This window comes from Rhinoraja longicauda, chromosome 31 (assembly GCF_053455715.1).
Source record: "Rhinoraja longicauda isolate Sanriku21f chromosome 31, sRhiLon1.1, whole genome shotgun sequence".
Lineage (NCBI taxonomy): Eukaryota > Metazoa > Chordata > Chondrichthyes > Rajiformes > Arhynchobatidae > Rhinoraja > Rhinoraja longicauda.
Window position 1 is genome coordinate 4,123,496 of NC_135983.1, and position 13,963 is coordinate 4,137,458.

Sequence of the window (13,963 nt, forward strand, 5' to 3'; positions counted from 1 at the left end):
GTTTGACGTTCGGGTAAGTGTGGGAGATGTTTCCGAAGACGGTGTAACCTCTTAGCCAGGTGCTAGTTTCACAAAAAAAGTAATTTGTATCGACCTGACTCGGTATTGTCGTGGTCATTGTCGTGGTCATTGTCGAGGTCGTTGTCGTGGTCATTGTCGAGGTCGTTGTCGTGGGGTAAAAGGAAATGTCGGCGATCTGCTACGACTTTGACAGTCGCCGGCAGTCGCCTTAAAAATTGTGTAACTGGGACAGGCCCTTTAGAGTAGCTGCCACACAGTGCCGGAGATCTGTGTTCCATCCTGACTACGAGTGCTGTCTGTACGGAGTTTGCACATATTCCCTGTGACCGCGTGGGTTTCCTCCCACACTGCGCAGGTTTGTAGGTTAGTTGGCTTTGGTAAAATTGTGCAGCATAGTGTTAGTTTACGGGATGATCGCTGGTCGGCGCAGACACAGTGGGCCGAAGGGCCTGTTTCCACGCTGTATCTCTAAACTATACTAAAACTAGATGGTACCAAACGGCACTGGACATAGAAACTATTGTCATCAAAAGTGAACAGCAGGCCAAAAACACAAACTATTTCTCTTTTTTTTTAAAAGACACAAAGTGCTGGAGAAACTCAGCAGGTCAGGCAGCACCTCGGGAGAATATGGATTGGTGACGTTTCAGTTCGGGGCCCTCCTGCTCTCCTGAAGAGCAGTAGAACAGCAAAAATCATAGAGGAGGAGCAATGAGAGAGGGTCTCACCGAACCTCCATCGGAGAGTGTAGGAGAACTTCTTGAAAGATTATGCACATGGAGAAGTAAAATGGAAGTACAAGGAACTGCAGGTGTTAGTTTACAAAAAAAAGTCACAAAGTGCTGGAGTAATGTGGAGTGGGGGGTGGGGGACAGGGGAAAGAGAGGGGGGATTATCGCAGCTTTAATACAGCAAACATGTCGCACAGTAGGGAGGGAGAACTGATTCACAATATCTTCGACTGAGCTGCAAAGAGATTGTGGGACAGATGGCTAAAAATGAGGTTTAAAGAAGCATCTTGGAGAATGAGGGTGCAGTTTTCTGGACGGATCCAGAGTCAACGATGTTGAAGATAGACACAAAATGCAGGAGTAACTCAGCGGGTCAGGCAGCATCTCTGGAGAACATGAAGAGGCGACGTTTTGAGTCGGGACCCATCTTCAGGCAGTGTTTAATCTTTGTTATCGTTGTAAATTGCAGGCAGATGCGCCACTTTCAGGCAACATAAAGAATCAGTGTTATTTTTTCGTCTCCGATTTTTATCTTGGGGCTGGCACAGTGGTGCAGCGGGTGGAGCTGCTGCCTCACAGTGCCAGGGACCCAGGTTCGGTCCTGACATCGGGTGCTGTCTGTGTGGAGTTCGCACGGTCTCCCTCTGACCGCGGGGGTTTTCTCCGGGTGCTCCGGTTTCCCCAAAGACGAGCGGGTTCGCAGGTTAATCGGCCCTCTTATAAATTGCCCCTAGTGTGCGGGGAGTGGATGAGAAAGTGGGATAGCATAGAACAGTTGATCGATGGTCGGTGTGGACCCAGTGGGCCGAAGGGCCTGTTTCCATGCTGTATCTCTAAACTCTAAAATGAAATAAGTGACCACACCACCTACAGAGTCCAGGAGAAGCAGACCAAAACAGAAGGCAATGGCACTTCAGATTTATAAAGGATATACCAAGTTATGTCTCCATCCACCCTTCCCCAAATCTGTACAAACTCTCATCTTACCTCAGGCTGGATTGCTTTAAATACTGGAACATCCATTAAAGTGATCTGGCTCTGCAACACAGGAGAAAATTAGCAATTTAGTTCAAATCTCAACAATCTGTGTGCTCATTGCAATATTTTCTACCTTCTGCAGATTTAAGGTCTGATAGGAGACGTTTGCCTCAAGCAAGGCATTGTGCAGAAATTAAACAAATTAACTGGAAGAAGTGTAGGAAAGAACGTTTCCCCATCCATGCTTCATCAGATTAAAACTGGCCAAGATTTGCTGGAACGACTTTAAAACAACTGGATTTGTTAAACGTTTCATTTGAAGCCAATTTTTCCGATGACCATTTGCCGTTTCTGGGCAAACTCCGTCTGTTTGGAGCGCCGATGGTTCCACACGAGTCTCCATCCCGAGGGGGGCAAAGTTTTGTTGGGATTGGAGTTGCAACGTGACCGCGAGCCCACCTCACGGTTCATGAAATCAACACTCAACCTTCAGAGTGCAGGTGGGCCATTCAACCCATCGAGCCCAACCTAGCTCTTTGTAGACTTCTCCCGTCAGAGCCACCCGTCCACCATTTCGCAACTGCGAATTATTTTCCCACATATACCTCTCTGGCCTCCTGTTGAAAAACTCAACACTTTAACTCCCCCTCCCATTCCCACACTGCCCTTTCTGTCCTGGGCCTCCTCCATTGTCACAGTGAGGCCCAGCGCAAACTGGAGGAGCAGCACCTCATATTTCGCTTGGGCAGCTTATACCCCAGCGGTATGAACATTGACTTCTCTAACTTCAAGTAGCCCTTGCTTTCCCTCTCTCTCCATCCCCTCCCCCTTTCCAGTTCTCCCACCAGTCTTACCGTCTCATAGAAACATAGAAAATAGGTGCAGGCGGAGGCCATTCGGCCCTTCGAGCCAGCACCGCCATTCATTGTGATCATGGCTGATCATCCACAATCAGTAACCTGTGTCCAACCTCTCCCCATATCCCTTGATTCCACTAGCCCCCAGAACTCTATCTCTTAAATTCATCCAGTGATTTGGCCTCCACTGCCCTCTGTGGCAGACAATTCTACAAATTCACAACTCTCTGGGTAAAAAAGTTCCTTCTCACCTCAATTTTAAATGGCCTCCCCTTTATTCTAAGACTGTGTCCCCTGGTTCTGGAATCCCCCAACATTGGGAACATTTTTCCTGCATCCAGCTTGTCCAGTCCTTTTATCATTTTATATGTCTCTATAAGATCCCCTCTCATAAACTCCAGTGAATACAAGCCTAGTCTTTTCAATCTTTCCTCATATGACAGTCCTGCCATCCCAGGGATCAATCTCGTGAACCTATGCTGCACTGCCTCAATTACAAGGATGTCCTTCCTCAAATTAGGAGACCAAAACTGTACACTATCTCCGACTACATTTTATCTCTTTACTGCCCACTCCCCTGACATCAATCTGAAGAAGGGCCTCGACCCAAAACATCACCCATTCCTTCTCTTCAGAGATGCTGCCTGTCCCGCTGAGTTACTCCAGCATTTTGTGTCTATCTTCGGTGTAAACCAGCATCTGCAGTTCCTTCCTACACACCCTGAATAATTTTCTCAGCACTTTCTTGGTCCTTACACTCCTGAAATCTGCCCATTTTCAAATCTTTTGATCATTTAGAGTTTATCATATCATATATCATATCATATAAACATAGCATAAAAAGTAAGGAAATTTGTGTTTGGTAGATTATTTCTTTGTTGTAACAATGGTTCTTGGCAATAAATCTTATACCGTTGGAAAGCCTGTTTATTTCCCTTTTAAATGGTGCCACATTTGTAAGGAACATGCATTTGTGGGATGAGCAGCAGATCTGAGTATATGGGTTGCGCCCATGAAAAATTTGCCAAATCTTCTCTGCCAATGCCAAACAGCTTATTCTGCTGTTGCTATTGACTCTTGTTTTGAGCTTCTGGTACCACCAGGTGCTGACAATCAGGTGCCTGATTGGCACCTGATTGGCAGCATCTGTGAGCATGGGCCCTGATACAGTGGTCAGTAGGTGTCTGCTCCAAGAATCGGCATGCCACGTTTGACTGATCTGGATAGGGCCCGTGCGATAGGGCAACTTCAAGCTGGTGTTTAGCAAAACCAAGTTGTGGCATTATTTGGAGTGAGCCCTAGTACCATCTCCAAAGTGAAGGCCAAGTTCCATATAACGGGGGATGCCAGAGACAGGCCGCGAAGTGGGCGTCCCAAGAAGACGACACCCGAAGAAGACCGTTTCCTCACCCTGTCAGCACTTAGGAACCGTAGGCCATCTTCTACAGATTTGCAGTCATGGTTTGCAGGACGATATGGCCGACGGCTCTCTGCCCAGACAATTTGGAACAGACTGCACACAGCCGATCTCCAGTCTCATAGGGCTGCCAGGAGGCCTGCCATGACTGCCCTTCACCGTCAGGCCCGTTTGCGCTGGTGTCGGCAACACGTGCACTGGAACCTGAACATGTGGAGGAACGTTATGTTCAGCGATGAGTCCAGATTCTGCCTACGGCAGTTGGATCATAGGGTCAAAGTGTGGAGAAGACGCGGAGAACGCTATGCTGATTGCTGCACCGATAGAGTAACATCTTTTGGTGGAGGCAGTGTGATGGTGTGGGGCGGCATCTCCCTCACTGGAAAAACGAGGCTTGTCATCATTGGAGGCAATCTCAATGCAGAGAGATATCGAGATGAGATTCTGCAACCAGTGGCAATCCCATATCTCCACAGTCTGGGACCGAACTCTATCCTCCAAGATGACAATGCTCGCCCCCACAGAGCAGGGCTTCTCAGAGACTACCTCCAGAATTTGGGAGTGGAGAGGATGGAATGGCCTGCCAGCAGTCCTGACCTCAACCCCATTGAACACTTGTGGGATCAGCTTGGGCGTGCTGTTCGTGCCAGAGTGACCAACACAACCACGTTGGCTGACTTGCGACAAATGCTGGTTGAAGAATGGGATGCCATCCCACAACAGTGTGTGACCAGGCTGGTGACCAGCATGAGGAGGAGGTGCCAGGCTGTTGTGGCTGTGTATGGTTCTTCCACACGCTACTGAGGATCCTGTTTATTAAATGAATACATTGTTAAATTGCCAATATGTCTTGTTTCTTCAGACTTCAATCATCCAATCCACCAAACAACACCGAACAAGAGTCAATGACAGAATAAGCTGTTTGGCATTGGCAGAGAAGATTTGGCAGATTTTTCATGGGCGCAATCCACATACTCAGCTCTGCTGCTCATCCCACAAATGCATGTTCCTTACAAATGTGGCACCATTTAAAAGGGAAATAAACAGGCTTTCCAACGGTATAAGATTTATTGCCAAGAAGCATTGTTACAACAAAGAAATAATCTACCAAACACAAATTTCCTTACTTTTTGTGCTATGTTTATATACAGCCGGAAACAGGCCTTTTCGGCCCACCAAGTCCGTGCCGCCCAGCGATCCCCGCACATTAACGCTATCCTACACCCACTAGGGACAATTTTTACATTTACCCAGCCAATTAACCTACATACCTGTACGTCTTTGGAGTGTGGGAGGAAACCGAAGATCTCGGAGAAAACCTACGCAGGTCACGGGGAGAACGTACAAACTCCTTACAGTGCAGCACCCGTAGTCAGGATCGAACCTGAGTCTCCGGCGCTGCATTCGCTGTAAAGCAGCAACTCTACCGCTGCGCTACCGTGCCGCCGTTTAGTTTAGAGACACAGCGTGGAAACAGGCCCTTCGGCCCACCGAGTCCGCGCTGACCAACGATCACCGTACACTAGCACTATCCTACACACGGGGACAATTAACATTTTTTTAACAAAATCAATTAACCTGCAAACCTGTACAGCTTTGGAGTGTTAGAGAAAACCGGAGCATCCGGGGAATACCCACGTGGTCACATGAAGAACGTCCAAACTCCGTATAGACAGCACCCACAGTCAGGATCAAACTCGGGTCACTGCTCAAAGACATTACCTAAGGATATTTATAATACAATGATGTGCACATTGGCCTGGTGTCTTTTGGATAGGCACTGTGAGATGCAGGGAGGGGGGATATGGATTATGTGCAGGTAGGAGGAAGCTGTTCATTTTGGCATCATGTTCAACACGGACATAGTGGGCAGAAGGGCCTGTTCCTGTGCTTCTATGTTTTATGCTGTATACATCTATGCTCACACAACAAAATGCAGAACTCTGTTTAGGCCATCACAACCCTAGTCTTTGATGTGAAAAGTTAGCACTGGCTCTCCCCCCCACAGAAGCTGCCTGACCTGCTGAATATTTCCGGAATTTCCCTTTTCCAATCCAAGTGTTGTTTTGGAGCTGCTCAAGGTGGCTTTATAGAGATATCACCAGATACACAGAGGTCATTGCCGTTCTGGCCTGAGGAGCTCAAGAAACGGCTTCGGAATTTAAATCCACAATACAGGTTGTAAGTCGGAAGATTATGAACAGGATCGGATGTGATTAAAGAGCTCGTCTGCAAAACCCCAGACACAAAGGTCGCAGTCCACTGACAGTGAAGACATTCTTCCAAACAGACAATAAACTTGGCCCATGGGAACAGGAAAAAAGTAAATGAGAATGTGGAAACAAAAGATTTAAAACAACTTTAGAGGGGTAGAGTTGCTGCCATACAGTGCCAGAGACTCATGTTTGATCCTGACTAGTGGTGCTGTCTGTACGGAGTTTGTAGGTTCTTCCCGTGACTGCGTGGGTTTTCTCCAGGTGCTCCGGTTTCCTCCCACACTACAGAGATGTACAGGTTTGGATGTTAATTGGCTTTGTTATTGATGTAAAATTGTCCCTTATGCTGCTAGTGTCCAGGTCAATCGCTGGTCGACACAGACTCGGTGGGCCGAAGGGCCTGTTTCCGCGCTGTATCTCTAAAAACTAAAAGTTAAGTCGAAAGTAAAACTTGAGATACAAAACACGGAGGACAGAGAACAACCTGCTGGTGGGAAAACAGAAGTAACCGATGGAAGAAACACATTGAACAAAAATAAAGAGCAACATATTTGTTAATAATGAAAGACAGCCTTTAAATATATCAGTGCCCGATAAACCTAGCACAATCTCCCAAAGTTCTTTATAGGCAATAAACTAGAGGTATTTGAGCTATAACATGATAATTGCATTCCTAAGAACGCTCTTGTAATGGTAATTGGGAAAATAAGGACAATTATATCAGTGGGGGAAAGAGTATTAAGGGCTCAATAATTTTAGACTCGCCATAATGAAGTTTTATTTTTCCCCTCAGGATTTTCAAAAATAAGTTAATATAATTGCAATAACTGCATTTTTGGTACTGTAAGTTAAAATTACTAAAGGCTGTATGTTACATTGTTTAATGGTATATGATAGACACAAAAAGCTGGACTAACTCAGCGGGTCAGGTAGCATGTTTGGAGAATAAGGATAGGTATTAAGGGCAGACGATACAAGGCCTTCTACGCCCGCACCTCCAGACTCAGGAACAGCTTCATCCCCAGGGCCATAGCTGCTATGAACCGGTCCTGCAGAGCCGGATGATCACATCGCACAGTGAACCGGCACAGATCTACTTGCACTTTATTCTGTTATAAAACTGTTACAATTTGTTTCATTGGGTTGTTTAAATTAATACTGACTAGCTAATTAAATTATTGCATCATATGGGAGGCGCATTCCCAATCTTGTTGTACCCCTGTACAATAATAATAATAATAATAATAATAATAATGTATTTTATTTATATAGCGCTTTTCATATACTCAAAGACGCTTTACAGAGATTTAGAGAACATAGGGAAATTAATCAATAGATAAATAAGTAAATAAATAAACGAACAGAGAAAGGAGGCAGAAGGTGAGGTGACCTTCAGTGGTTGAAGGCAGTACTGAACAGGTGAGACTTCAGCGATGTTTTGAATGTGGTGAGTGTGGAGGAGTCTCTAACGTTTTGGGGTAGTGAGTTCCATAGGGTGGGAACAGCGATGGAGAAAGCCCTGTCCCCCCAGGATCTGAGTTTGGTCCGGATGTGGTTTCAGGTCGGGACCCCACTTTACACAACATTCCATGGAAGTAACTGCTTGAGGATTCCTATCGCTACGCATGGTGAAACTTGGTGTTAGGTTTATTATTGTCACGTGCACCAAGGTGCAGTGAAAAGCTTTGTTTTGCAGGGGATCCTATCAGATCAGATATACTCTACACAGACTCAATCAGTTCAAACTCAAGTACAACAGAACAAAGGGAAAAATACAGAATGTAGTTCTCAGCATCGTAGCACTTTAGACCAAAGGTGCTGCAGTAACTCAGCCAGTGAGGCAGCATCTCCGGAGAAAACGGATGGATGACATTTCTGGTCGGGACATTAATTCCAGAGACAAAGTGAAATGTCCGCAAAGGGGTGGAGGTGAATCGGACCGTACCTTAGCTTCTGGAAGAACCGTTCAGAAGCCTGATAGCAGAGGGGAAGACGTTGTTCTCGTATGGAACACCTCATCTTGGGCGCAGATGCGGCGTAAGATGGGGGAATTGGGAGTAGGGGATAGAGTCTTTGCAGGAAGCAGGGTGGGAAGAAGTGTAGTCGAGATAGTTGTGGGAGTCAGTGGGTTTGTAGTAGAAGTCAGTCGGTAGTCTATCTCCTGCGATGGAGACGGTGAGATCAAGAAGGGGGAGGGAGGTGTCGGAGATGGTCCAAGTAAATTTGAGTGCAGGATGAAAATTGGTGGTGAAGTTGATGAAGTCCATGAGTTCTGCATGGGTGCAGGAGATAGCGCCGATGCAGTCATCAATGTAACGGAGATAGAGTTTGGGGATAGGATTGTGTTTCCATGACACTAATCATGGACTTCATCATCAGTCTCATGGACTTCATCATCTTCACCACCAATTTCCATCCTGCACTCAAATTTACTTTGACCATCTCCGACACCTCCCTCCCCTTTCTTGATCTCACAGTCTCCATCACAGGAAATAGATTATTGACTGACGTCTCTTACAAACCCACTGGCTCTCACAACTATCATGACTACACTTCTTCCCACCCTGCTTCCTGCAAAGACTCTATCCCCGACTCCCAATTCCCCCGTCTATGCCGCATCTGCGCCCAAGATGAGGTGTTCCATACTAGGACAATCGAGATGTCCTCATTCTTTAAGGAACGGGGGTCATAGATGAGGCCCTCACTCGTGTCTCCTCGGCACCTCACAGCTCCGCCCTTGCTCCCCCTCCCCCTAGTCCCAACACAGACAGAGTCCCCCTAGTCCTTACCTTCCACCCCATCAGCCGTCGCATACAACACATAATCTTCTGACTATCCACCCTATTTATGCCTGTGATTATTTTAGATTCTTCTATATGTATTATATAAAGTCATACATTGTACCGCATAATTCAACACGTCTACTTACAGCAAATTCCTCTGGAGTAACTTTCAAAACGTCAAATACAACTGCGTCATAACTTTTCATTGCATAGTCCGAATATTGCCCATCGAGCGAGTCTGAACTGCTGCTGGCCTGTCGGGGATAAGGAAGAATGTTTAAATACAACTTCAACTCTTCCCCGCGGTCATCTTTCTTAATACTTTTGCAAAGAGTTAACACTTTACAATAGACAATAGGCAATAGGTGCAGGAGGAGGCCATTCGGCCCTTCGAGCCAGCACCGCCATTCACTGTAATCATGGCTGAGGTTTAAGTTTTTGAGGGCCATCGAGAGAGTTATGAAGCTGTACAGCACGGAATCAGGAGCTTTGGCCCACTTCAGCCTCTTGCTGACCAAGTTGGCATTGTGGACTAGTCTCACGTGCCTGCATTTGGCCCACATGCCTCCAAACCCTTCCTATCCACATAGTCACAAACTCAGACAATGCAAGGCAATCAGGGAGTGATCATTTGGCCCACAATGCCTGAGCCAGAGTCTTTATTAAGAATAGCTGCCATTTAAGTTAGGAAATACGGTTATTACATTGCACACCAAAGCCACCAAGACCGTTCCCTCCGTAACTCCCTGGTCCACTCGTCCCTTCCCACCCAAACCACCCCCTCCCCAGGTACTTTCTCCTGCAACTGCAGGAGATGCAACACCTGCCCCTTTACCTCCCCCAGCTGACCTATTAAACCAGCATCTGCAGTTTTTTTCCCTATAAATTGTCCCGAGTGCGTGTGTGCGATGGTGCTAATGTGCGGGGATCGCTGGTCGGCGCAGACTCAGTGGGCCGAAGGGCCTGTTTCAGCGCTTCACCTCTAAACTAAGCTAAGCTAAAGTTCAACAGTGGAGAGATCGCCCTCAAGACAATTATGGCAGTTCAGACGTAGAACTGAGTCTCAGAAATGTAAGTCCAGATAATTGTCTTAAGAGTTGTAGGTCAGAGATGATGGATTAATCCCCGGAGCAAAGTAAGAGCCAACCCTTCAGATTATTTAAAATGTGCGTAGAATAATAAATGTGGCACAAATCAGCAACAGAGTGAGGGTTAACATCAATGACCTTGAGGAGGGGGTGTATGGCAAGGGCTCTGTGTTTACTGACAATCAGGGAGTAAGGGGAAGGACAGGTTGTGTTTAGACCACTGGGTTTCTGCAATGGGATGTTGGTAGTGGAGTGGCTGGGAAATAAACCTAGCAAAGGGTGTTTTAACGTGGGGAAAGCATGAAGCCGAAAGGCAGAATACTACCTCAATGGGCAGAGGCTGCATGTGGGAGCAATGCGGACAGATCCAGGCACACTGGTGCAGGAATCACAGAGTTAGCCGGCAGGCACCGTGGCGCAGCGGTAGATTTGGTGCCTTACAACGCCGGAGACCCGGGTTCAATCCTAACCACGGGTGCTGTCTGTACGGAGTTTGTACGTTCTCCCCGCGACCGGGTGGGTTTTCTCCAGAAGTTCCGGTTTCCTCCCACACTCCAAAGACGTACAGGTTTGTAGGTTAACTGGTTTGGTGTAAAATGTAAATTGTCCCTAGTGTGTGTAGGATAGTGTTAGTGTGCGGGGATCGCTGGTTGGTGCGGACTCAGTGGGCCGAAGGGCCTGTTTCCGTGCTGTATCTCTAAAGTAAAAACGAGCTCAACTAAAATGTACAACAAGTAGTTTGGGCGGTAATCGGCATGTTAGCCTTTATAGTCAAGGGCTTAGAGTTTCACAATGGGGAGTTTTTGCTACAGTTTTACAGTGTGTTGGTAAATTCACACCCAGAATATTGTTCACAGTTTTGGTCCCCTTACCTCAAGCATTCGACAAAGCCCAACGGAGATTCATCAGGCTTTGGACTTCAAAGATAAAATGCTGAAACAGGCCCTTCGACCCATCAAGTCCGCACTGACCAGCGATCACCCCATACACTAACACTATCCTAAACACTTGGGAAAATTTACAAATTATTTTACTGAAGCCAATTAAACTACAAGCCCAGTACGTCTTTGGAATGTGGGAGGAAACCGGAGCACCCGGAGAAAACCCACGCGAGTCGCAGGGTGAATGTACACACTCCACACAGACAGCACCCAGGATCGAACCCGGGTCTCTTGCGCTCTAAGGCAGCAACTCTACCGCTGCGCCACCGTGTTTCGTAGTTTACGCCTGGATGTTGCCCGGAAGTGGAGGCTGCTTCATTATCTGAGGGGCTGCAGTTGGAGCCAAAACCTTAGAGGGCAGTTTGAGCTTCAGACTGCACCTTCACCTCTGGGCAGACACAGAATGCTGGAGTAACTCAGCGGCACAGGCAGCATCTCTGGAGAGAAGGCACGGGTGATGTTTCAGGTCGAGACCCTTCTTCAGACTGATTTCAGGGGAGAAGGAGGTACATGAAGAGGTGTAAGGTGTGAAAACAAGACAAAGGGAATGGAGATCAAGGAAAGTGTAGATTAGATCATTGTTAGCTGGGAGAAGGCAACAGATAAAATGTAGTCGGAGACTACGGCTGGTGGGAGAACTGGGAAGGGGGAGGGATGGAGAGAAGGGGGAAGCAAAGGGAGAGGGGGGAAGCAAGGGTTTCCATCCTGCCTTCACCTCTGGGACTTGGCTTTGGAAGTGCAATCCAGACGGATGGAATGAAAGGTTCTATTTCAGTGCAGGAGCACGAGTAAAGATTGGGCAGGCTTGGCCCATTTCCCGGTGGGCAACTTCCCATGCAAGCAGGGCCGTAACTCACGGCAGACTGTCAGTAAGTTGGACACCTTTGGGAGGAAACACAAAAGGGATGGCTGTTACTGCAATAGGGAAAAATCACACTGGAGCGCGAAGAGGTGATCTGTGGAGCGTGTGGCTGAGGTATGATGTGGGGCCCGCGTTATATGGACTCCTGGCATCAGATGTGTAAACGAGGGCTATTCCTCTCCCCGACAGTGACATTCCTTGCTGTGGTGAACAAGTTCATTTACTGGAAGATAGGTTCCCAATAATGACTGCACATGGAGAGCTCTTGTTAGCGGCGCCAGATTCCAGAGCCAGGCTCAGTCAGTAAGTTCATCGCTCACTCCCAAGTGAAATTATTAGCAGAGGTGATTGAAAGTCTGCAGCAGTGTTCTCACCACAACACACCACACCACATCACACCACACCACACACCACACCACACCACACCACACCACATCACACACCACACCACACACCACACCACACACCACACCACACCACACCACACCACACACCACACACCACACCACACCACACACCACACCACACACCACATCACACACCACACCACACCACACACCACACCACACCACACCACACCACACACCACACACCACACCACACCACACCACACACCACACCACACCACACCACACCACACACCACACCACACCACACCACACACCTTCTCCCCTACCCCACAGTGGCAATCATTGCTCACCATTTCCATCCCCAGCTTCCCCCACAGCTTGCTGGATTTGACCATCTTTAGTTTTCAGTTCAGCGTGGAAGCACACCCTTCGGCCCACCACGTCGCGTCGACCACGATCCCCGCACATTAACACTATCCTACACACAATTCACAATGATACCAAGCCAATTAACCTACAAACCTATACGTCATTGGAGTGTGGGAGGAAACCAGAGCACCTGGATAAAAGGCCACAGGGTAGCAGGGAGATGGCACAAGCTCCATACAGGCAGCACCCGTGGTCGGGATGGAACCCGGGTCTCTGGCGCTGTGAGGCAGCAACTCTACCGCTGCGCCACCGTGTCGCCGTCTCTTGTCTGTTATCAGTAATCTCCGCATGGTTTTTTCTGCTCATTGTTCTGCACCCCTCTCACACACTGTTTGCACTGGTTTGTGGCTCCTCATGCTGCAGTAACACCATCTCACCATCATCTTTCAATCTCTGATGCCACCTCATCTGTTCCTCTCAGTGGAAACAGAGGCAGAGGAGGAATCGCCAATGATTCTCACCACCACTATTACCACTGATGCGACACGGCATTGTTGTCAGAGACACTACTGATGCTGTCCACCAGTAATGCTTCTCTGCCAGAAATAGACTATTTAGTTTAGTTCAGTTTAGTTTAGAGATACAGCGCAGAAACAGGCCCTTCGGCCCACCGAGTCCATGCTGACCAGCGATTGCCGCATACTAAAACTATCCTACACACACTAGAGGCAATTTACATTCATACCAAGCCAATTAACCTCCAAACCTGTACGTCTTTGGAGTGTGGGAGGAAACTGGAGCACCCGGAGAAAACCCACACAGGTCACGCACCACGAGAAGTACCAACTCCGCACAGACAGCGCCCGTAGTCAGATTGGAACCCAGGTCGCTGGCGCTGTAAGGCAGTAGCTCTACCGCTGCGCCACCATGCCGCACACTGGTAGCAGAGGATGGTTATTGGTGGGGGGCACGGTGGCGTGGCGGCAGAGCTGTTGTAACACAAATACACCAAGGTGGAGAATTACAACAGAGCCAGAGACCCGGGTTCAATCCTAACCTCGGGGACTGTCTGTGCGGAGTTTGCATCATCTCCCCGTGACCGCGTGGGTTTCGTCCGGGTGCTCCGGTTTCCTTCCTCATCCCAAAGATGTGCGGGTTTGTAGGTTAATTGCCCTCAGTAAATTTTCCTGTGTGTCGGAAGTGGATATGAAAGTGGGATAACATAGAGCTAGTGTGAGCAGGCGATTAATGGTCGGCGTGGACTCAATAGGCTGCACGACCTGTGTCCACGTTGTATCTCCAAACGAAACGAAGCTCAACCAAAAACGGAAAATACTGCAGGGCAGCCAG

The 13,963-nt window shown here is 47.9% G+C and overlaps 1 protein-coding gene across 3 annotated transcripts in view; it reads right to left on the bottom strand.

Moving 5' to 3' along the window:
* Positions 1-13,963, bottom strand: part of ralgps1 (Ral GEF with PH domain and SH3 binding motif 1) — a 714,125-nt gene that overhangs the window by 524,802 nt on the left and 175,360 nt on the right. For all 3 annotated transcript variants that reach the window (XM_078426449.1, XM_078426450.1, XM_078426448.1), the window contains 2 exons: positions 9,150-9,257; positions 1,740-1,790 (listed from right to left, as the gene is read on the bottom strand). In XM_078426449.1, the coding sequence (XP_078282575.1) occupies positions 1,740-1,790; positions 9,150-9,257 (159 nt within the window). The remainder of the gene's footprint in view (positions 1-1,739; positions 1,791-9,149; positions 9,258-13,963) is intronic.